Source organism: Manis javanica, chromosome 4 (genome assembly GCF_040802235.1).
Source record: "Manis javanica isolate MJ-LG chromosome 4, MJ_LKY, whole genome shotgun sequence".
Lineage (NCBI taxonomy): Eukaryota > Metazoa > Chordata > Mammalia > Pholidota > Manidae > Manis > Manis javanica.
This window is the reverse complement of record NC_133159.1, coordinates 158,442,438-158,467,541: the sequence shown is the minus strand read 5'-3', so window position 1 is coordinate 158,467,541 and position 25,104 is coordinate 158,442,438. Positions and strand designations below refer to the sequence as shown.

Below are 25,104 nucleotides of genomic sequence, written 5' to 3'. Positions count from 1 at the left end.
AGAATGCGGCATTTTAGAGCTGGATGGGTCTAAGCCACTCCACAGGGTTCATCCATTTTACAGATGACAGGGCATGACTTGCCCAGGGCCACTCAGAGACTCAGTAGGAGAGCCAGAGCTGGAACCCAGGACTCTTGGGCACCCCAGCCAGGAGAGGAAGGCCGTTGGGCCCTGCTGAAGAGCAGTCCCCACCCTTCCATGTGGGGCGTGTGCCCACTGATGTGAGCTGACAGCACAGCTAGCGGGTGGTGGAGGCAGACAGATGCATTTAGACGGCTGAGGTCCCTGCAGGCTCTCAGCGCTGAGCAGGTTCTGGGAAGGGGATGAGGTCCCTGGCTTGCCCTGCTCCAGGGTCTTCCAGTGCTCCATGTAAGTGAGGTCTCTCTGAGACAGATTCCACACCCAGCCAGATCACTCAGGCTGGTTCTGCCCCTGTCATTCCTCTCAGCAGTGTCCCCTGAGAAAAGGTGGCAGGGCCCAGGAAGGAGGGGCTCTGGGGAAGGAGGGAGCAGAGGTTCCAGGGAACTAGAGGGCTGGTGTCCTTGGGCATCAAGGGGTGGGGCAGTGGCCCTCCCACATACCATCAGCCCTCACTTAAGCACAGCTGCAGCCACAGAGAATAGTTTGTACAGGTGCCCCCAGATTCAGATGGGGATATGAGAGTTGCACAGTGACATGTATTTATAGACACCTATATGCACACATCTGGATATATACACATGCATGCACATGACCAGCATACCATGAATAAACATGTGCACACAAAGAGAGACATGCAAGCATGCAGGAACTGGCAGTGAGATCCAGTGCCTTGGTTCTCTGGCAGGTGCAACTAAGCTCCCCAAGGGAGAGTCCCCCAACAGCTGTTCAGGCTGGTCCCAGCCCCAAGGGAAGGGGAGAAACAGGTTCATTGACTCTAAAATAAATCTGTTTCCTTCTCTGCTGGGAGACAGGTGGGGGAAGGGAGCAGGGCCATCCCAGAGAGCCCTGCTCCTGCTGAGGGCCCCCTCTAGTCCTCCAGCACACCTGCTTCACTGTCAGGGGCCTCCCCCTAACGCCTGCAACCAAGGGCGGCCTTGACTCCTCTACCGGAGAACTTGACATTTATATTATTAGCCTGGAAGCACCCTTTCAGGTCAAGTAGATAAATGCTCTCAAGTTACAACATGAGAAATGGAGCCCAGAGAGCAGTGAGACCACCCCAAGATCCATACTGAGCTGGGAGTTATACCAAGACTAGAACCCAGGTCTCCTTCATCCCAGCCCAAGGCTCTTTACAGTGCACAGAGCTGAGGCCAGCATGGACCTGGGGCATTCTGGGAGGGGTCCCCAAGGTGTGTCAGGACAGACTGGCCAAGGGCTCAGGCTGGGGACAGAGCAACTAACACAGCTCGGCAGCAGCCAGTGGACAATAGGCCGCAGGAGCTCCATCTCCCTGGGACAGTTGTTCACCTTCCAAAGGCCCAGAGTCAGGGGGTGTGGGTGAGCATCCTCACCCCCTCACCTCTAAATTCTTTGCCCTGAACTGGCCACCCTACCCCATTTCCCAAGAAGCCCGAACCCAGAGCAGTTAGGGGTCTTGTCCACGATCACACACCACAAAATGACCCATCCAGGGCTGCCCCTGCCTCTCTGTGACCCTCCTCTCCAGGCAACAGAAGAAGGACTGTGGAAGGGACAGTGCAAAGGAATCTCTCCTCCCCACACCTACGTTTCCTCAGGCCAGGGCACTGGGCAAGCTGGGTGTACCTTCAGGCTGCAGTGCACGGCTGACTCGGGAGGGTACACGATGAAGTGGCGCAGGGTGAAGCCAAAGCCATCCTGGAGGCTTTTGTGCAGCAGCAGCGTCCGTGGCCCCTGCCAGGGGAGGGGGCGCCCAGGAGAGCACCCATCTCTAGGGCCCAGTGGCAGCTGTGGGAGCACAGGGAGACAGGGTTGAGGGACCATGTGGCACACTGCCTCCTGCAGCCCAGCGGCGCTGAGGGGGACTGGAATGGGTCCATGGGTCTTGGGTTCCAGGTACCCTCTCCTGCCCCCAACCTCCTCCTCACTCTTCCTCTCCCACCCTCGCTAGCATGACGGCTCCTGCCTTCTTCCTTTCCCTTCAATCCACTCATGACACATTATAGGGAAATAACTCACTGCAGTGAGCCATGTGTTCATTCAGTTCAGTTCGGCAAATGTTGCTGAACACTGGACACACAGCCTTTTTGCCTGGGAAGTGCTTGCTGCTGTTTGAGCTCATTCCTGCCTGCTGCTGCACAATCACACACACACCAACACCCCACACACACACTATGCAAACACAGACATCCACACTCATGCATAGAGACAGAACAGACCACAGTCAGGCAAGCATACTCACGTGCACACAGACATGAACTGCAGACACAAAGATGCACTCAGGCACAGACACACAGGCACACACACGTATCCTTCAAGAGCAGCAGCAGGAAAAGTAGGGGACAAAGAGCCACAAGGGACTAGACTGGACATCAGACAACTAAAGGGACTTCTTGAGGCTTGGGAGCCCAGCCAGAGGCCTGCCTGGCTGTCTCACCAAAACTTTGTAGGGAACCGGGTAGGGGAGGGCACCCCACTGCCCTCTGGCCAACCTGATGGAACACTTGGGATTCCCCAAGATGACATGCAGAGGGTATCTGAAGACAAGTGTTTGGGGACATACAGGTGTGTTTCTGGGGCAAGAGGGAGAAGAGGACAGATAGCGCCTAAGAGAAGGCTCCCTTCAGGTCACCTGCTCAGAAGCAGTGAGGGGAAATGGGTGACAGGCTGTCAGAGATGCTTGCACAAGGAGGCAGATGGTAGACTGGAGAAGTTGGGAGCCGAGGCAGGCTGGCTAGAGACAAGCCAGGAGGCTTCCCTCAGGGGCTCTGTGACCCCCGACCTCAGGCAGCTGAGCATATCCGGGGCCTCTCATCCCAACCTCTGGGAGGACAAGCCCCTGCATCCCCATCTTCAACAGTCCTCAGTCCCTTCACTCCTTCTTGGCACCACACAGGAGCCTTCAGCTGTGGGAGGAAAGGTGGGCCTGGGGTGGTTCTGGGGTGAGGCTTCCCCCTTCCCAATTAAGTTCCCCTTTCTTCCCTGTCTAATAGCTGGAGAAAGCTCAAGCTTGCCACCCAAATGTCCTGATACTACATGTTCCTTCATGTAGCCATCCACCCTCCTGTTCACACATCCTGTGGAGGGGAGCCCGCCCTGTGCCCAGCCCTATGCTAGGGATTTCTGCATACGGTGGGAGGCTGGGCTGTGGGACAGGGTATATCCTCAAATCTCAGAAGCTTAAAGAAGAATGTGACAGAGGCAATAGGAGTGTTTCACACGGTCCCAGAGAACACAGCCAGGCGGAAGATACAAGGAGGCTGAGGGGAGCTCCAAACCAGGGAGACCATTCTAATCACATACATCTGGAAAACCACCCTGGTGAGGTGTGAGCTCTCATTCCCTGGAAGGGTCTGAGCAAAAGCTAGAGGACCCACAGTCTGGAAGTCCTTCGTTGAGATTCCAGCATCACATTGAGCAGGAGGTCCAGTGACAGCCCCTCAGTTCCCTCCACTGGTGGCTGTAGCCTGGTCTTTCCCACTGAGCCCCATACTTCATGGGGGTCTGAGGAGATCAGGGGAGAAAATTCCCTAGGAATATGCTGAGGTCTGAAATCCCCTGGATTTCCTATCTTTGCTGGCCTGGCCAGGAACTGATCAGGGAGAGAAGAGGGCCTCAGAGGACCCTCCACTGCCTGCGTGCACTGCCTCCCTCGCATGTCCTCCAACAGGCTCCAAGCTGAGGTTGTTTGCAGGGCCCATTGTTTTGCTGGTGTTCTGGATTAAGGTTTAAGCCACCAGCTGCCCCAGTGATGAGAAGTGGCTGGGTCAGGTCCCCACATGCCCCCCAGCACACATCCTGCTTGGAGCTTCCAGCTGCCTGGGGGTGCCCCTCCCTGGGGGACCTGTCTGTAATCCAGAGCAGTGGGCATGCCTTCTTCTCTCAGATCCCCTCCTCACACAGGCACCACTGGCGCCCCTCCCTTATCTCTGCCTCTCCCATGCCTCTTTTCCTTCCTTCCATCCCCCCTTCCCCCATCCTTTCCAACCAGGCCCGGGAGAATGTCTGTGTGGTAATCCCCCTCCCTGCTGCAGCTACCACACCCCTGCCTGTGGAGGAGACATCACAGTCCCCACCAACAGCTGTGGGAAGTTCTTCCTTAGATTTAACCTCAATCCTTCATGCTATCATGCAGGCATGTTTCCTTTCCTGCCCTCTAACCTGGCACAACACTGGGTCTTCCTCTCATCTTGATGGGGAGGAAGGTGATAGGCACAGAGACAGAGAAGCAGCCAGCAATGAGAACTAGAAAGGTGATTAGATTGGGAAGGGGCCTGGCTCACACATCCTACCCCACCTCTGCCTGAGATAGGCCCAGAGACAAGGGGATGGAGAGAGAGAGAGGCTCAGAGGACACAGGGATTTCACTAATTAATTCTCTCCTGGCTCAGATCTCTTTCCAAATGCTCTCCCCTTCGTGTTAGGGAAAAAACAGATATCCAGAAATACCAACAGATGGTGGAAGAAACACAAATGACCCCAGGGCCACAAATTAGACAAAACTGGACTCATGGTGGGTTGGCCACACCAGGAACTAGAACCCAGGAGTCCTGCTCCTCCCCACTAGGAGCATAAAGAGGTCATTGCAGGGAGCACAGCGTTCATGCTGGGCATGGTGCCCACTGTGACTCACGCCCTACCAGCCGGGTCGATCCCGGACATCAGACACACTGTCCCCGCCCCCCACTCCGGCCCTGTCAGTCCTCACCCTGAGAGCATTCACTACCTGCAGGGGCCCATTCTGCCACCTCAGCCTCCTTTGCTTGCTAGAAAACCCTTATGTGCCTCTGTGCCCAGGTCCCCGACAAGGGAGAGAGCAGAGTGGTGCTCACTGTTCCACTTAGCAGTACCCCTGCCTGCTTCTGACTCAAGAGTCCCTGCCAGCCCAAACTCTCCAGGATTCCATGCTCTAGAACCTCTTCAAACAACGCTGATCTCTTCCAACCTTCCACTGCCTGTCGGCCCACTGGAGGACACCACACCACCCACACTGGGGGTTGTCAGCCCAGCAGCCCTGGAAAAGCACCCAGCCATAATCACCTGCATCTCTCCAGCTCCTACCTCACTCCCCTCTCCGGGCCATCTGTCCGGAATACTGTGCGCATACAGCTCAAGGATAGCAGGGAGTTGGTGGCCCGGTCCAACCCATTCCCACGAGGCCTACCCCTGCCAGTCCTGGGCGCTCACCCTGGCCCGGCGCGGCCCAGACACGCGGCGGTCGCTGTGGCCGAGACAGGGCAGCCAGAGGCAGCGCGGCTCCGGGGAGCTGCAGTCCACGCCGACGGCGCGCTCCCAGCGCCAGCCCGCGGCCCCCGCGCGCTTCACGCACCACACGGCGCTGCCCACCAGCGCTGCCGCCGGCGGGGACCCCGGGGCCGGGCCGCCGCCCCGGCCCCAGCGTGCCGCGGGCCCGGCTTCCGGAGCGGGGCGCCCTGCGCGGGGGCCCGCGGCCGCTCCTCGGCGCCCGGAGGGCGTCGTCCTCAGCCCCCCAGGCAGCAGGCGGGCCCCGGGGGCCCCCGCCCGCCCCCCTGAGCCGCGGGCCCGGGACCCAGGGGCCCCGAGGGGACGAGCGGCCCGCGCGGACGGAGGCAGGACGGCTGGAGCGGCTCGCGCCTCCCGCGCCCGCTGGCTGAAGGCGCCCGAGCCAGACACGCCGGCGAGTCGCAGAGGGCAGACACCTCCCCCTCCGGGGCGGCCCCTGTCAGCGGCCGCCCGGATCCCACACTCTCACACACCCCCAACACACAGCCGGGAGGCTCTGTGCAGCGCCCCCTCACAGTCACACACTGCACACCCGGTACAGGCACACACACCCTCCCTCCCACCGACTCACGCAAAAACTCAGTGTACCCTGGCCCGCACACACTGTACTCTTTCCAGTTCACACAAGCACCCAGCTTCATGCGCCCCAGAGAAACACACATCCACTCGTGTACACGTCTCTCAATAGATGCCACACGTAAACACACATTTCCCACCCTGTATAGATGTGTGCCGCCCAACACAGTCCCACCCCCACACACCCGCACACACACTCCATGCACTGATGCCATGGCCCTGGCAGGCCTCACACACACAAACACATGCACACACTGCCTCCGCACAGAGACCAGCACTCCCTCTCCTAATGTTCCACACCAGGGTTACGATATACCTAAGGCTGCAGGTAGGGAAGTGTGACCGACCCTCTTTCCCAGGTCCCCTTGTCCATTAGCTCTACCTGGAGCGGCCATCACCAGACTAACAATGGGCTTCAACCTGGCCCCCACTGCTCACCTGGCATGTGAGTCAGACAGGAAGCCTGCGTGGCTGGCAGACCCTGCCCTCCTCCCCTTGCTGCTCTCCATTCCCAGGCCCCTTCCCAGGTGGGAAGAGCAAAAGCCTTGGCCAGTAAGTGTATAGTCGCAGCCACCAGGTCAAGCCTACCTGACTGTTCACAAACTGAGTGCTTCTCACCACAGCAGCTCCCAGTGGCCCAGGACCACTGCTATTACCCAGTTCCTGGGACTCCAAGCCCAGAGCGCTGCATTCCAACTTCGGATCTTACACCCAAATTCTAGCCAGCAGCCAGGGAAGGGAGGCTGGGGTGGGAAGGGAGACCAGCTCCAGCCCAACCCTGTCCCAAATCTAGGTGTCTGGAGAGTAAGAGTCACAGGGTTGGCCCTTTGTTGGGCAGTCCCCAGGAGGGAGAAGAGAGCAGAGGTGTCAACTCCCCCTTCCCTGCCCCATCCCGCCATCCCCTGCCGTCCCCAGCGAGGACATCCCTGATGGTGGTAGTGTGGGAGGTAGGGGAGGAGGTGGAAGGGCAGGCAAGGAGAGGGGCTTTGGGGCCAGAGAAGGAGAAATAGAGGATCATGTGCGTGGGCAGGAGCAAGGGAGGGAGAAGGGAGGGAGGAGGAAGGGTGAGAGTGGGGCGAGTAGGGGCCAGGGAGCGGTTTTGTTCTCCTGTTTCCTGTTTGCTGCCCGCTGGGCCCCCTGTGTAGGAGCCAGACCCCCACCCCCACCCTAGCGGAAGCCAGACGGGAAGAGCAAGGCTGCCGCTAGCGCTGAGTCAGGAGGGCTTGGGGCAGAGTGGGAAAGGACCACAGTCAGGAGGAGCAGAACGCATGGCATCTCCATTGGCACCCTCCCCCACTCCCCAGTCACTAAAAACCAAGGATTCTGGGTCCGGCCCACCTGGGCTCTTGCCTGCCCTGTGCCTTCCTGTCACAACTTTTCAACGCCAGGCCCTCACAGTCCAGCTGGAAGCACCACCAAGATGTCCTCAGCCGTGTTACACGGCGGCCCAGGCAGAGGGTAACAGCCACAGGGGTGTCCTCACTCAGAATCTGGCCTGCTTTCCCAGCAAGCAGCCAGGAAGTCCTTTAAGCTGCCTAACTTGCTTTCCTCTTGCTACAAAAGTCCAGTCCCTGATTTTGAGGAAATGCAGTGACTCCCTCTCATGCCCCATGGAGCCTCTCCTAGCCAACAGGTATTACTGTGTATCTGGATAAAGAATCCACCTCCCTCAGAATTGATGAGTGTTCAGAGGGCTAAGGTGGGGGATGTGGAGAAGCAGCGTGGGGTTTGTGTCCAGGGTTACAGAGACCTGGGAAATGATGAGCCATATATGATGACCATTTCCTGCCCATTAACCAGGCAGGGGCATCAAGGCCCAGCACAGGAGGTAACAGCCTCCTCCAACACAAACCACAACTTCCCCACCACCTCCACCTCCCCAGCTGCCTCTAATGGGGCAGTGACAGCAGGAGGGGAGTGCACACAGTAGGGCCTCCAAGACTGTACTTCGTTTTAATAAATGATCCTTCAGGCCTGGGGAGCCTCTCAGCTCCCTCCCTTATTTCCTCTGGGAAAGGAATGCGGGGTGGGCCCTAGAGGACAGTGGGGGAGGGGGCCAAGGGCTGGGAAATACCAGGCGTAGCTGAGATTCTATTCCAAGCCTTCCTGCCTAGTGTGAGTCCTCCTCCCTTACACCCTTCCCAGCTTCCTCCCCCTAGTCAGGGCCTGCCCACTGAGCAGGCCCTCCCATCATCCTCTAGTTTGGCCAGCTTGCAAAATCCATTCAACCTGATCTTCCTGAGGGTCCTTGGGGCAGGGCTTGGGAGCTGCACCTCCAAGGGGAGGGCATCCAGTCTTCCTCTCTCCAAGTGAGATAATCATCCATTACTGTTTGAAAGCACTTTCACTTCATCTCATTTGATGCTTACCCTAAGAACTGGATATCCAGGGATTGCTCTTGTATCCATTTTTCAGATGCAGCAACTGAGGTTCAAAGAGGACAAGTGACTGGCTCAAGGTCTCGGTTTTACTAACCTGGGACCAGACCCCAGGGTTCTAACCCCGAAACTCAGAACTCTTTCCATTACCTCCTCATTTATTCATTCAACAACCAGGTTTTCAGTGCCTGCTGTGGGCTAGGTGCTGTGCCAGGGGCTGGGACACCTGGGAGGATAAGTGCAGACCTTGTTCTCAGGGTGCTTATAGCTCTGCTCTAAGTTTCCCAGGTCCTGAAACCTTTAGGGGTCCTCCAGCTTCCGATCCATCTGCCTTCACCCCCCCCCAAGGGAGACTCCTACACACCGATGGAGCCCCTGTGTCTGGGATTCAAGGCCTCTTCTCTCTGGGAGGGGACACTTTGTTTAAGGATGGGGTCAGGGACATCCCAGGTTAGCCTTTGGACCAGAGGGTTGCCTCCACTGGAGAAGCAGAAGACCGCTGGGGCCAGCCTGACAACCAGGAGCTGGGGAAGAGGAGGAGAGCATCCCAGGACCCATAGGTCAGGGCCTATTAGAAGAGAAAAACTGATGTGGCTGAAGGGCATGTGGCTCAGGATGTGAGAGAAAGGAGTTCAGGGCCAATTTGCCTGCTTTTCCTTCCTCTGTCTTGCTTCGTGTCTCCTCCCAGAACGTAGGCCACATGACAAACAAGGCCCCCACCGCAGGAGAACCATCCAGCACCCACTGCATACCACCAAAGGCAGACCCATAACCATTCCACAAGCTCACACCAACACAGAGCAAATCCACACCCTGGCCTGGCCAACACAGGCACTCAGGCAATGTGACACCCAAGGCCTGCCCGCCCAGCCCACACCTGGGCCCCTGCCCCCTGCCCCAGTCTCCTGGCTCCAGAGCAGCCTCCCCCTCAGTCCTCCTCCACCCTCTTGCCCCATTCAGATGCCTGGTTCCCAGCACCACTTTTTTGTAGTCCTGACATGCCTCGACAGGCCAAGCTGATGAGCAGGCCAAGCAAGCCTGCATCTCCCCAACACCCTCAAAGTGCAGAGAATCCACGTTACTAGGAGCCTGGGGACCCAGCACTTGATCAGGCCTGTGGGCAGGGGGTGGTTCAAAGGGTCTCTCCAGACCCTATGCTCTCCCCATCCAGGACCAATCTTGCCTGGAGTTGGGGTGATTGTGACACTCTTCTTCCACCTTCAAACTGGCCCTGAGCCTGTTTGGGGAGAAGAGGGTGAAAGAAGAGGAGGAAGCACTTGGCATGCCAGAAGCCCCACTGCCATGTCAAGGAGGGAGCAGCGCAGCCCCAAGCAGCACAGAATCCCCCAGGTGGCAGCATGGGTCAAGGCTTAGCACCTGGGCCTGGAGGCCTCTGGATTCAGGAATTCTGGGTCCAAGTCCCATCTCTACCACCTTCTGGCTGAGAGTCCTAGGGTGAGTTACTTAACCTCTTTGAGCCAGAAAATGGGAATGACCCATTTTCTACCTCATTGGTTGTTGGGAGAATTAAGTACATTAAAGAAAGTCCTTAGCACAGGCCCTGATCACATAGTAGGCAGTTCAATAAATGCAAGCTCGTTTTTCTTTTTTTTGGTGGGGGGGGTCTTTTTCCTTTAAAAAAAAATTATTGATGTATATATAATTGACATACAACATTGTATTAGTTTCAGCTGTACAGCATAATGATTCATTATTTCCATATTTGTGAGGCATCCCCCAATAAGTCTAGTTACCATCCCTTACCTCGCTAATATACATAGTTACAGAATATTTTTTGTGCAAGGAGAACTTTCCAGATCTACTCTCTTAGCTACTTTCAAATATGCAATACTGTATTATTAACTATTATGAATAGTCACCAGGCTGTGCATTACATCCCATGACTGATTTTATAACTGGAAGTTTATACCTTTTGACTCCCTTCACCCATCTTACCACCCACCACCCCCGCCTCTGGCAACCATCAATTTGTTCTCTGTATCTATAAGCTTGGTTTGTTGTTCAGATTCCACGTATAAGTGAGATCATACGGTATTTGTCTTCTTTGTCTCTTCCACTTAGCATAATGCCCTCAAGGTCAATGAAAGCCATCTGATTGTCTTTTGGATTTTCACACTCTCATACACAAAGGCATAATCACATTCAGACATGCAGACAATTTGGCCACATGTACACAAAGACACAGTGACACAGGCAGACACTCCCAAAGGTCTACATGGACTGAGGTGAACCCATTCCCATGGGCATCCCCATAACCTCGTGCCACCAGCCCCCCACAGGCTCCTACATGCCCCAGCACCTCCCAGCAGGGAGGGATCATCAAGAGTACCCCCTTCCACAGCAGGACTCAAGCAGTCTCAGAGCCTTGTCCTGAGGCCCTTTGGGAGTGGGGAAAGAGTAGACAACACGAGACCCCAGGATGAGGCCTGCTCCCGACAGGCAGGGAACCTGGCAAATGTGATGGGCTGGCAGGGCCTCCACCCAGCAGGAGAGCCAGTTCCTTCCTTGGGACACCAGAGGGACAGGAGACTAAGCATCTTTCCTCGTGATGGGAAATGAGAATTTGCAGAAAAGGGTGAGGCTGGAGCCAGCCACAAAGTAAGCAGCAGGGCCATGGCCCAGGCAGCTGAGGGCCAGCATGGAACAGAGCCCACTACAAGCCCTCTCCACCTTGATTTACTCTAGGCAGCAGCCCCTTGACTCAACGCATGTCCTCCATGTACCCTTTCTGGTCTCTGGGCCTATCTGGTGACTCCCCAAAGAAAAGAGGCTCTGCCTTCTCTATCATACTGGGAGCTCCCTGAGAGCAGGGTTTTCTTTGCCCCATATCAGACTAGGGTCTCCCAAAGGTCCTGGCCTGTGTTTTTTGTTCAGAATGGAGACTGCTCCAGGTTATGACCTGAGTCTTCCCCATTAGATGAGAGCTTCCTACTGACAATAGCTACTGAATTCTCAGAAATGGATTTGTGCTACTAGAGTGCTTTGTACATAGTAAGCTCTTAAAAATTATTTGTTGATGGAGAGAATGTGGAGAAATGGGAACCTTTGTTTATTGCTGGTGGGAATGCAAAATGGTGTCATTGCTGTGGAAAACAGTATGTGACTCCCCCCAAAATTAAACATAGAGTTACCATATGATCCAGCAATTCCACTTTTGGCTATGCACCCAAAAGAAGTGAAAGCAGGAACTCAGACAAATATTTTATACACTTATGTTCACAGCAGCATTATTCACAATAGCTAAAAGGTGGAAATGACTCAAATGTCCATCAAATGAGTGGATAAACAAAGTATGGAATACATGCAATGTTTATTCAGTCTTACAAAGGAAGAGAATTCTGACATATGCTACAACATGGATGAACCTTGAAGGCAATGCTAAGTGAAATAAGCCAGACACAAAAAAAACAAATATTGTTTGGTTCTACATATGTAAGATACCTAGATTCATAGAGACAGAAACTAGAATGGTAGCTGGGAGAAAAGGGATGTAAGTTATTGTTTAATGGTACAGAGTGTCAGTTTGGCAAGATAAGGAAGTTCTGGAGATGGATGGTGGGGATGGTTGCACAACAGTGTGAATATACTTAATGCCATGGGATTGTACACTTAAAAATGGCAAATTTTATATTATGTGTATTTTACCACACACAAAAAATGGCAAAGTCAGAATTCAAAAATGTTGAAAAAAAATGTTGAAAGAAGAAGGAACAAATGAATAGGCCTGTCGGGGCCCAGCAGCAGGCCCTGCCCACAGAGGCTGCCTAGGACAGCTGGTACCTCCTACTTGGAAGACCTTTCCCTCCCATCCCTTTCCACTGTGCCTTCTCAGAGCCCCTATTATCATAGTTAGGGCCCTAATAATTCCCTCACAGGGGGTACTCTCAGGCTGCCAGAGGAGTCTGAACCTTGCACACAGTAGGTCCTGCTATCTATCAGAGACTGAACCAATGGATGCACAAATTCTGGGGATGCCACATCCCAAGGTGTCAGGACCCTGAAAGGGTTTTCCGAGCAAAAGCCAGGCTAAATGTGGGGTTCCTGACCCCACTCAATACCCATGTCTATTCCAAACTTACACATGCTTACACACTGCCCATTACACACACACACGGGTGTGCACACAGAGACAAGTCCCTGTTCTTGCATACTCTCCCATGCACACACTCTAAGAAAAACATGCCTACCCACGGAAGAGTGCACAGTCCTGCCAGAGACACCAGCAGGTCCCGTGTGCAGCAGAGCCCCCTGCTGGCCCAGGTCTGTCACACTTATGTCCCTTAGAGCCCAGAGTGGGCAGATGCCCTCATTCCTTCCACCCTGCCTCTCCCCACAGCATTCTTCAGGCCTCTCAGGCCCCAACCACATCCCAGGATCACCCCTCTCCACCTCTCACACGGGAGCAGGGCCCCTGCAGAAGGACAGAGTAACTCTGGGACTTTAGGACGGGTCTCCCTTTGGCCAAGGAGTATTGGAGAGAGGCCAGGGCCCCTTTTCAGACTAGACTGTGTTCAGGGCAGTCATTCCTGGAGGCAGGAGAATGCCTGCAATGATTCTTCTCCAAAAGTATCATATCCATCATTCTCTGCCTCCACGCTGGACAGCTCATCTCAGAGGAGGCTGGGGGAGAACCCGGGGAGCGATGCTCCCTGTGGTCCCACAGACACCTCTCCAGAAGTTCTTCCTGTTGTCTGACCACCTGGGAAGAGAGACAACAGGTGCACCCAATAGTTTCTTTCAGGGGAGAGCTCAGTCCTAGTCAAGCTGAGACCACATCCCCTCCCAGGGCAGGCCTCTACAGATTTGAAAGTCTCCCCCGGGGCACATGGGGCTCCCTGCAGGACTCTTAGCCCCACCCCTGAAACTACCCACCCCCTCACCCCAGGCCCTGCCCAACCTGCCCAGGTCAGCCTTGCACCCTGCCTATGGGCTGTACCTCTCCCTAATCCAGCCAGGGATGCCCCAGAGGCTGCTGAAGGGTTGGGGGGTGGGGATGGTGGCTCTACAGGGACAAACAAGCTCCCCAGGCTTCTGCCCATGACGGAGCTGGGATGGTTTCTGGGCTTGGCTCTGTGGTCGAAGAACAGATGGCATCGCCTTCGGCCCCAGATCCTACCAGCAGAGCAGCCTCTTAAGATCAGTATGAAACACACCAACCCACCACCTTGGTCCCTTGGCCCCCTACCCAGTCTGATGTTAGGTAGGGAGTGCTGGGCCAACCAACAGAGGCACCAAAGGGTGGAGGCTAGGAGGCTGGTGAGACAGAGACGACTGCTGCAGCACTGAGAAGGCTGATAATGGAGAAAGGGTCACACTTGCCACTGGATTTGGCCCTAGCCCTCTTCTGGCTGTGTGACCTCAAAGTCACACAGGTTTTTGTTATTTCTTCAGCTACAAAATGAAGCTAGGAATAGCAGCCTGATAAAGTTGCTGGGTAAGAATTCTGAGAAGAGATAAATGGGAGGCATTATGGCCTCCGCCCTACATCCCACCCGTCAGAGTGGACCCTGCTCCTCAAATGTCTCCTGAGTCCACCACTCTGCTCCAAACCACCATCATTTCTGGGGCCCCCAATAGTCCAAACTAATTGTTTTAATATTATGGCTAGCAGTCCCTGTGGGACATACCTCTGGGTTCCACACCCACCACACCCCTGTCCTCAGTACTTGGCTACCCTGGCCTCCTTGCAGTTCCTTTGAGGACCAGGCACCCTTCCAGCCTCAGGTCCTTTGCACATACTGTTTCTGGAATACTGTTCTCTTATCCAGCTCCCTCCCTGCCTTACCAACCCACACCCTAATTAACTCACCCAGTGGTTCTCAAAAAGTCAATTCCCCAGAGACACCTCCTCTGGGCCCCAGACCAGGTCAGGTCCCAGGTCCCTGTGTATCCTCTCATTGCACTCCTGAGTTGGTGTGTATGTATTTATGTGGTTATTCTGACCAACATGATCCCCCTGGGGCTGTGAGTTCCTGAAGGCTGGGAGCACAATCTGCTCTGCTGGCAGTCAAATCCCCTGTTCCTGTCACAGCACCTGGCAAAGGTAGGTGCTCAGCACACTGTTTTGTAATGTGGATGAACGAGCCTCTCCTCAGAGAGAGTACACGGTGGCCAGACCCCTGTCCCCAGGAGGGGTCTACCTGGGGCAGGGGTTGTTTCTGAGCTTTGTCCATCTTTCTGCAGCCCCACTGCTTCCTCAGTGGGAACCAGGTTCAGAAAGGAGGGGGAAGGGGGCTGGAATAATGGCATAGGTGGTGGAGTGGAAAGGAAAGCTGCTTTAATCCGCTTTGCAGTGTTCTGTCCCCTCACGCAGCTAGCCAAGCCCTTTTCCAACCAGGGCTGGCCCACAGAATAGTTTGCTCTTCCCAGAATGTAACACTGGTCTCTCTCCCTCCCCCGTCTTTCCTTAACTGATCCCTTATCCTCCAGGTCTCAGCTTGACTGTTTCTGAAAAGTTCCTCGGGCAGCAGGCTAAAGAACTTCCTGGTGGCAGCCCCGAGTCAAACCCAGGTCTGTCTGGGGGCAGAGCCCAGGCTCTTAGCCACCGGATCACATGCCTCAATACTACAGTTTCTCCCGCGAGGCCAGTCTGAAAGACACGCCCCCTCTCCGGGCCTCAGTTTCCTCCTGCAGGCTTGGCCACCTCCACACTTCAGGAAGAATGGCCGGGAGGACCTAGGTGCGGGAGGAGGCACCGGGCGGAGTGGGAAAAGGGAGAAAAGAGAGATAGGAGGCGCGCGGAGCGGCGGCAGCCTCGCGCCAGCCAGACATGAGAAACGCCAAGAATGCGAACTACGCCGGCCCCTGCGCTATGAATAGTGCGGCCAGGCTGGCAGCCCAGGTCGGCTCTTCCCTCCTCGCGGCCCCCGCACGCCAGCCCTGCACCGGGGACCTGAAATGGGCCAGCGCCAAGGAGACTCGCTAGGGAGCGGAGGCTCAGAGGCAGGAGGGAAGGGGTATGCTTATGCAAATGACATGCAAATAGAGAGCAGCGGGCGTATCTGATTGCTGGGTCTCGGCCGGTCTGGGAACATGCGCCTAAAGGGCCACTCACCTAGAGGCAGGGCCCAGCGCTCAGCACCGCGGGGCCCCTATCCTCTAGTACCTGCGGCTCCCAAACCGGGAGGTCCTTCGGGAAACCCCGAGGCTGAAATCCCACTGACGCTATGTAGCCTCTGGAAGCTCTCGCTCTCTTCTGTAAAGTCCCCATAAGGCTCTGCTGCCTTCAGACACCATCCATACCCACACCAGCGCCAGGTCAGCCCTGCCTCCTTGGACCTCATGTGTCTGATAGACAGCTGGTCCCCCATCCCTGCCTCTGGGCCTCCTTTCCTCATCAGTGACCGCAGTGGGGAGCACACTGGGAGAGACGGGCAGGAGACTCAGTGCGCACGACCAATCCTGCCCCAAACGAGTCAGTTAACCCCAGAGCTCTGCTCCTCTTTCTGTCAATCTGGGACTATTGACTAGGTGTCACAGAGGACAAGGAGTCAAAGAAACTGAAAATCAGGTTCCAGCTGTGTGACCCCAGTCCAGGTTTCTTCCTGCTCCAAGCCTCAGTTTCCTCAGCTGTAACTGGGGTCCTTGAGGGCACTCAGTGCTGAATGCACGGCACATATGAGTTGCTCAACAAATTTAAATTCAGTAGTCCACAAAGGATTTTTTTTTAAGTAACAAAACAGTTCCTGAACTTTATGAAGTTCAAAATTCCTGACTTTATGAAGAGACAGACATGTCACAAATAAGGAGGTTGCACAGCATAGTGTTTAAACATTTCTAAACAGGATTCAGAGGTATCTGGGCTTGAATCCCTCAGCATGGTTCCACTTCCTATCTGCGTGTCCTTGGATGAGTTACTAATCTCTCTGAGGTTCTGTTTCTTCAATTACAAAATAATCTATTCCTCGTGGGATTGTGTAGATCAAAGATACAGTGTGTGTAAAGTGCTCAGCACAGCAGTATCTGGCACTGAAACTCAATAAATATTAGTTGCAACCAAGACTGTTATTATTATTATGTGGTTCTCAGAGTGCATGACAACTCTATGGGAATGTTTATCGGTCAACAATATTTAGTCAACAGGGCCTGGTTTAGAAGTTGGAGATAGAGCAGTGAACAAGACAAAGTCTATACCCTCATGGAGCTTAAATTCTACTGCCCAGAGGAGGAAGTCCCCATATAGTTAAGGAAATTGGTAGTGGTTGGGTGGGTGAGGGCATGGGAGGGCACAGTGATTACATAAAAGGATATTTGAACTGGGGACTAAAGGATGAATAGGAGTTTGAGAAAGAGAAAGTAAGGAAGGCTATATTAGATAGGGGGAAGAGATGGCATGGCACGTTTCTGGAAAGGGGAAGAGGTTGGTGCATCCCATTTCTGTCCTGTCTTCTCCATCTCCACCTCCAGTTTCAGCCCTCATAGTCTCTCAACTAGTCTTCTGCCTTCACTGCTTAACACGTGTCCATGGTTCCATGGACATAAAATTCCTTAATATGGCATGAGGAGTTGCCATAATGGTGGAGGGGAGGGAAAGAATGTGACCATCACTGGCCTTGACAAGCTCATCTCTCTTTACTCTCAGTCTTGCACTCACTGAGCCTATAAGAGTCTAGGCTTTTTCACAAGTCCTAGCCTTTGCTCGTGCTGGGTCCCTCTCTCTGGAGCACCCTTGTCTTCCTTCTCCATGTCCCCTCTCTTGTCCCAGCAGACACCTTTCAAGCCTTAGCAAGCTTTGCCTCCTCAGTGAAGCCTTCTTCCCCTCAGAGCTGGAGCACCTTTAGAGGAGGTAGGGGCTTGGCCCATGTCTATTGATGGAGCCCTAGAGTCCCCCATATCACTCAAGAGCAAACCCAGATTCCAGGCAGGCACAGGGAGACCCCCTGTGCACAGCAGAGTTACTGAGAAGCAGAAAAAGCACAGCATAATTGGGCTGTCTGCATCCACCACCTGATGATGTCTGTCCTCCTCGCTCCTGCATTATGCCACCCCCTACTTGGATTTCATGGCTCAGCTGAGGGTAGAGGGAAGGGTCCACCTGTCTAGGATGGGGGGCTCTTCCTGGTCATGCAATGTAGCAGCGACCACAGGACAGGCTTAGGTTTCAGAAAGATCCAGATTTAAATTTAAAATCTGGGTGACCTTCAGTGAAGTTGTTTACCCTCTCCGGGCCTCAGTTCTTGTTTCAGTAAATATACAACCACTTCACAAAATATACAACCTTGAAAACTGATCAAAAGGAGTTTCACAAAAGAATTCTCAACTTAATGATAGCTTTGGAAACAGGTGATGAGAGAAAAGAAATTCATTTATTGCCAACTGGTTTTTTACTAATCCCTATGGCAATTCACCCACCAACAGTGTTAGACTTTTTTGTGACCACTTTCACAGCTAAATGATGTCACAGTGAAGACACTAGCTGCCGGTCTGTTTCCCCGTTAGGCGGGGCCATTTTTATGTCAGTATTTTTAGCAGAGGACCACAAGGAATGTTTTGGACTGGCAGATAGTGTTGATGCAGATCTAAGGAACTGTGGTTATAAAATCCTAGTAGAACTTTTGGGTGTTAGGGAAAGCAGAAAAGGAACCCTATTGGGGCAGGCTGTGTCTTATTCATCTAGGTCCCAAGACCAATGGAGAGAGCTGGGAACACAGGAAATGGTTACCAAACGAACAAAGGCCAGTTTGCATTAGGATCTGGCCACTGCCTGATTTCCCAAGCACTGAGTCTCCGGTTTCTGGAGTCAGGCCCTTCTCCTACCCCAGGATGAAATTAAGGAGAGTGACACTCTTTGCAGGCCAGGCCTGGGGATGTCCTCAGCATCCGGGCTGCACCCAGTCTCCCAGATAACATTTTCCCTAGCACTCTGGGGACCAAAGCGTCTGGGAGCCACTGGGGGAGGAAAAGGTTCCAGTGGGGAAGAAGGGGGGCTGGGCCTGTTTGCTACACCAGCAGCAGTCCCAGCTTTGTTGCGTGGCCCCCATTTCCTGACTCCCACTCTCCCCTCTTGCAGACATCTCACCCACTCCTGGGCTCTGGGTCCAACCTCAGCTGCCCCCTCACCCCCACAGCCCACCAGGTGCTGCAAGGCAGAGGGGAGCACAGTGCCAAGGTTTCATTAGAGCTAATGAGGGCTCAGCTCTGCAGATGCCAGTGCAGGAGGGCGAGAGTACCAGGACCACCCAGCCCCCATCACAGCCTTGGTGCTCAGCTCCCTCTTCCCACTTTCTTGGGAGGAATCAGGGGCCATACCCTTAGGGGAGGAAAGGGAGATTTAGAAGAATCATCCCAAATAAGGGTGCCAGGATGCCAAGGAGAGATCCGGTGTGGGGGTGTGAATTAGAAAACAGCCTCAGGGTGGGGTAGGGGTCTTAGCGGTACTGCCAAATGTTCCACTGTCCACTGCTCAGTCCACAAAAACCCACCAACAGAAACCTGTTCTTTCCTTCACCTCCTTTCATGGAATCACAGCAGGTCATAACTGAAGAGACTCTGCACATCACTCCATTACCCTCAGATTGTAACTCAGCCACATGGACCCCCTTCTTGCCTGGCTTCCATCTTCCCTCATCCTCTCACTCTTTTGTGTCCCTTCCCCTTGACCCTGGCCTTTCTCTAGGCCTCGGTTTTCCCATGAGTCAATGGGGACGCCAGGGGGAGGGCTGGCCTCTGACAGCCCTAAGATGGGCCCTCTCTGCTTGGCTTCTCTCCTCCCACCCACCCTCTCTCCTTTGGAAATAATACTGAGTTTCCTCCACATTGAGAATGAAGGGGCCCCATGGTGAAGGGCGAGGGTTTCCACTTCAGCCTCCCCTTCTAGCCTTGTGGAAGGTCTGAGGAGCAGGAAAAGCTCTGAGCTTCACCCCTCACTCCTACCAAGGGCTAAAATCCTGCACCCACCCCTGAATCTCTTCAGAGTTCTCATACTCTTTGAGAGAATTAAAAAGGAAGGAGAAGCTGTGGATTTAGGAGCCCAGAGGCAGACGGAAATCCAGCTGGGGACTGATAGAAACCAGGCACGGGCCAAAATGAACTCTGCCCTTCCCTATATTGACCCACACTTGGGGGCCAAGACCCCTGGAGTGGCTGTCCTCCCACATGTCCCACCCCCAGCCTGGCCACATTCCACTGGCCCACATACCTCCTGCTGGTCTGCCAGTCCAAGGAGGCCAGCACTGTGTCTGTTTCCATCCTTGGCTTGCTGGTCTCAGTCATCCTTATGCCCCACCTCGAGCTGTCTCTCCTCCCAGGGATTCAGACTGAGGGTTGAAAGGGTCACTTCAAGGAGGACCTGCCTGCAGAAGGCCCAGCCATACCCAGGGTTGGCTCCTCAGCCAGATTCCCGGAGGCTGTGCACAAAGGCCCCACTGTTCCCCCAACCCCCAGACGCCCCCCAATGCACTGGGCATAAGAAGCCTTTCTTTCCCCAGTTTCATTCCTTACAGGCCCATCCTTCAGGAGAGGCTGAGGGGTGGGGGGACAGCGAGCTACTAGTTTCCCCTCCACTACCACCGCCACCACACACCCGACCTCCTTGGGCAGCCAGGATGTGGAGGCAGCCCTGGGGCAGATTTTGGGACCAGTGGCCCAGGTGCTTAACTGTCCCTCAACCACCAAGCCTACACTAGCCTACCTCCTCCCACCCAACAGAACCACACCTATCCTTCTAGGCCTCCTCCAGGAAGCCTCTCAGGACTCCCTCTCCTCACAGGAGTTTCATAGCCCAAAACCACAGCAGCCAACTTCTCAAGCTCCCAGGAGGCTGGGGTGTCTGCACCCCTTTGCCCCAGTCCCCCACAGCAAGAACCAGGTCTCCCCTGCTTCTCTAGCTTCCTGCCATACGGTGCTGATCCCAAAGCAGGGCCCTTAAGGTTTCTCAGTCAACACCTCACCCAATGCCTGAATTCTCTCTAGTCCAGCCTGTGCTTGCTCACTTCCATTGACGGGGGCCTCATTACCTCCAGGAGCAGCTCACTTTCTCTTCAGATTACTCTGACCGTAAAGGGTTCTCTTTGTTGGGCCAAAAGTGTGTTATTTTCATTTCCATCCATTGATTATTTTTTGTTTAATAACAGTTATTACTACCACATTGTTTTTCATGTGAAACCTTCATAAGAGTGTATATCAATAATACTTAATAAAAAATGTATGTATATAATAGTTGTTACTAATAGTTGAGATTACCAAATGTCAGCCAGTTTACCTGTAGTACCTCATTTAATCATCTCAACAATTTTGAGGCTAAGAACAGTTAGATAACTGAGGCTAAGAACAGTTGAATAACTTCATTGCAAGGTCCAAGGTCAGATAGTGAATAAGGGGTAGAGCTGAAATTTGAACCTCAGCAGGCTGAAGACAGGGCTCAAACAACCTGCTTCCCAATGTTCCTCCCCATGAGGGGCCATGCCAGACTGGGCCTCTTCTCTCCCCTGGTTGCCCATCTATATTAGAAGACAGACCACATTATCTACACAGTCTTCTTTTTTCCTAGCCAGCTCCCTACCAGCCTTTGCCAGCAGATAAAATGTGGTCTGGAGGAAGTGACTGACTGATGTTAGTTCAAACCAGCAAATGGGAAATGGGAAAGTCAGAGGGGAAAAAGTCACCTGCTCAGGGACACTTGGGTTTGAGGAGGTTGGAGATGACCCTGAGCCAAGGGTTTAGGACTGGAGGTAGCGGGAAATCCAATACCCCTTCCCTTGAGAGATGGGGGATTGACAGGCCTGGCCCAAAGCTAGACATTCCACCCACCTTCCAACCTAAAAGGGACACAGTCTTCCACCAAGGTGATACATTGGGCTGAATATCTCAGGGCCAGAGGGATGAAAAAGGAACAGGCCTCTTTCATCCAACCTGTAGACTTTCCCATGTGCCCATTGCTCAGGACTGTCCCCTTAGAACTCTGGGGGAAGAGGTGGAGGGTGAGAGCAAGAGAGAAGCCAGAAGAGTGGCCCCTGTTAAGCTTTAGAGGCCATCATATCAGGGTGTGGGTGAGCTTTCCTTTCCTCTCTAGGTTTGGCTCAGGCATTCTTAGTGCAGGTAACACTCTGATGCATCTCTAGGCTGCCTTCCCAAAACCCCAACCCTAACAACTTCCAAAGGGGTAGTTTACAGGATTCTGTAGGTTTTCCATATACTGTCAGTCAGTCAGTCAACAAAACATTCTCTGAGTCTTGGCTTCAAGCCAACCCCAAGATACCAAGACAAATACAACACATCTGGGGCCATTTGGAATGGTCAACATCTCAGCTCTGTCATTTACTAACTGTGTGACCTTAGGTAGCCACAGAATCTCTTTGTGCCAGTTTCCTCATCTGTTCAACAGGATGATAACATACCTACCTAGTGGTAAGTACTATGGAAGTAGTTGTTTCATCACGTTTCTTGTCCTCGAATAACTCCAGTCAGATGTGGGAGGCTGATGTGTAACCCAGCCATCACATCGCCAGGGTACAGCTGGGCACAGGGCACCCTGGGAGGCAAGGGTTTCTCCCCAGCCTGCACTTCACAAACATTTACAGAGAGCTGCTCTGTGCCAGGCACTGTGCTGATCACTGGGGAAACAGAGATGAACGGAACACATTGTCCACTCATCCAAGCTCCTCCCTGGCCTTCCTTCTCCCTCCTGGGGCCCAGCCCCAGAATCCTGCACGGAGAGGGTACACAAAGAACAGAACCATATGGACAAAGGCATGGCCTGGGAGCCTAGAAGTCAGAACACCTGGGTTCAGGTCCACCACTCACAGGCTACCTGCCCTCAGGCCCTCTCTGGCCTCAGTCTCCTCACAAGATGAGCCCTCTGCTCCTGACACACTGACAGGTGATGAATATATTCCACTCCCACAGAGCTCTCCACTCACCCCAAAGTGCAGACCCAAGGCCAATCCAGCCTGCTGTCCCTCTGAGGCAGTGGAGAGGAGATGCCCGCCTGGTACTGACTGGCACTGCCTTGCTGACAAATTGGCACAATTTCACATGGAACATGGGGGCCTGGATCTAAAGGCGGCTTGTTTAAAGGGGGTGGAGGGTGCTGGGGGAAGGCAGAGCCAGCTCCCACAGGCCCTATTCATGGCTTTCTCTGGGGAGGAAGAGAGAGCAAGATAATTAAAACCTGACTTTGTCCAAATCCCTGACCAAGCCAATATCTCACCTTTGAACCCCCACAGCCAACAGAGCAGGGCTGATGCCCCTTTGGAAGGAAAACACTAATGAACTGAGCCACAGCCCAACTGCTATAGGCTGGCATGGAGTGGGGTGGGGGGCTTGGAGGAGTCAATGAGCTGATTCCCCACCCACCAACACGGATGGGCACCTGAGGCCTCTGGTCCCCAGGCCTATCCCAGACAAAAGACAAGCAACCAAGCTCCAGTCCAGTGACAGGCTGACCTTGACCTTAGGCTTTGTCCAAGATGGGCCCAGATGGCAGGTGGTAGTGACATAGGGACAAAACAAGTCCTAAAAAGCAAGATAGCAGAGTGAGTACATGGACTCTGCAGCCAGACTGCCAGGTTCCTACCCTGGCTCCCCTCTTTGTTAGTGATGTGATTGCAGCCAAGCTATTAGCTCTGTGCCTCACTGCCCTCAACTATAAAGTGGGGGTGATAACAGTACTCTGTCATGGTAGTATGAGGATTAAATGAGGTAGTTCATATAAATTCCGGCCCAGAGTAATTGCTCTCTCTGTCTTAGCTATCAGCTGTATTATTAAAGCAACTCCTCCATTTAAAAACACATTTTTTCAGACGCTAACCTATATGTTAATTTGAATATATTTGCATACCTACGAATCTACCCAGAGTTCCACCCTGGAATCCAGCCTCGCAGGAAGCTACCCACTGTCCTGGAGGCAACTTCCCTACATGATGCTCCAGGCTTGCCTGGTCTGTGGCAGCTCACAACGCTCTCTCTCCGTCTCCGGACAACTAACAGCAATCCCTCACCGGGTAGCTTCCGCCATACGCCTCCTCTGTAGTCTCTCTTTTAACCTTACATATTACAAAGTCCTTCTATATGTCCCCGCAATGAAGACGAAGCAAAAGCGCCTCTGCCTGCTCCTGCACTGCCCTGTTCTGTAACCAACACCCACCCACCCTCATCACCACTCCCATTCATGCCAAAAAAGCTGCCCCCTGCCCAGTGAGCTCAGAGCCAGTCTGGAGAGGGGGCAGTGAGATCCCCATCCAGGCTGCTCAAACACAAGGCCTATTCCCCAAGGCAAACCCCTCTCTGCTTGGGTGGCATCCTTGAAAGCCTGCCTATTCCCCATAGTGTCCCAAAGCCACCTGCCTAATAACACTCCCCCCCACCACAGAGCTTCATCTTGTGCCATGACTCCCATCAAGGGACCAGGGTTTAGCCCTGGCACTATTGCTGGGTAGCCTCAGATCCTAACACTTGCCCTGCCCACTCATGGGGCTTTTGAGGCCCTGAACCCTGCCTTGAAAGTAAGGGATTTACTGCTCTTATCATTCCCCAGGGTAGGGCAGGGCTTGGATGCAGGGACTTGGAGTTCCTATCCACTGAGGGATGGACCCAATCACCTGTGAGCAAGTGGAAGAAGAGCCTGGGGCTGGGGTCTCTGGGCTGTGTTTGGAGGTGACTGGTTATGTAATCATGACTCAAATCGCATACCAGTGAGCACATCTCCATGAGAGAGGCCACTTTTGGAAATAAGGCAGTTGCCCCGAAAGAGGGGGCAACATGTGGGATCAAATGCTATCTACCGTCAGTTGGACCTGGGATGGCAGTGGGGATGGAAATGGTAGAGGGGTGGAGATGTATTAGTATGTGTTAGTAGGGGGAGAAGCCAAGGGACTCAGGCTTAATGACCTCCACCCCCACCTGCTGTCCATCCTGAATTTCAAGTTTATAATTAGGAAACACTGGCTGAAAGGTGGAGGATAAGTCGGGGGAGTGAGATGCAGGTTGAGGGAGTAATGAGCCCACACAAAGACCTGGAGAAACACACCCAGCTCAGAAAGTTTGCAGAACACCAAGGGGCTGGGAGGGCAGAGCATCCCTAAATGCCCCTGTGCTGTCAAAGAGGAAGAGACCTCAGTCCAGACCCCAACCTAGACCCCCAAGGAACTTTTTTCCCAAACTGAGAAAATGACTGCGCTCAACCCTTCAACTTGGGAAAGGGGCGGTATATGTTGGGGTGTTCCAGCAGTACTCGCGGGCCAGGCTCAGAAGTAGGGGGCTGGCCTAAATGGGACCCAGAGGCCCCTGCTGGCCCCTCCCCAGCTTCAGCAGCTGGCAGATCAAAGAGCCCAAGAAAAGCAGCCCAGCGCTGAGTAATGCCCCTGGCACCCCGCGCCCAGACCCACCCACCGCGAGCGCATGGGGCAGACAGGAGGGCAAAGGCGCCTGCAGGACCGGGGTCCGGGGCCTGTTTCGTTTCCCAGGACCCAGTGGGGCTGCGGACCCGCGCCCCGAAGCTCGTCGTGCGGTCCGGCCCGGAAGGGGGCGAGCGTGGCGCGGGGAGGGGGTGTCCGGCCCGCAGTGGCCAAGGACCTCCCGCTTTGGGAACCCCCTCCCCCACTCCCGCTCCCTCCAGCTGTGCCGGGGCCTCGCCAACGGAAAACGAAAACTCGGGCAGAGGAAACGGCGGCAGGCGCTCCGCCTGTAAAACCCGGACAAAAGGCGCGGGCCTCCCGCCCCCGCTGCCCGGCCGCGGGGGGCCTGGCACTGCCGGGTCGGGTCGGTGCCCCCTGCCCCGGCGGTCCCGTGCGCCTCCCGGCCCCCTGCC

At 54.2% G+C, this 25,104-nt stretch overlaps 1 protein-coding gene across 6 annotated transcripts in view; it reads right to left on the bottom strand.

The window, feature by feature from the left end:
* The window catches only part of ARHGAP23 (Rho GTPase activating protein 23), a 76,652-nt gene that overhangs the window by 43,248 nt on the left and 8,300 nt on the right, over positions 1 to 25,104 (bottom strand). For 5 of the 6 annotated variants that reach the window (XM_036990860.2, XM_036990859.2, XM_073235505.1 and 2 more), the window contains one exon: positions 1,750 to 1,911. In XM_036990860.2, the coding sequence (XP_036846755.2) occupies positions 1,750 to 1,911 (162 nt within the window). Of the gene's footprint in view, positions 1 to 1,749; positions 1,912 to 5,310; positions 5,759 to 25,104 lie in introns of those variants that run through there. The other variant, XM_036990863.2, reaches the window with a different exon arrangement.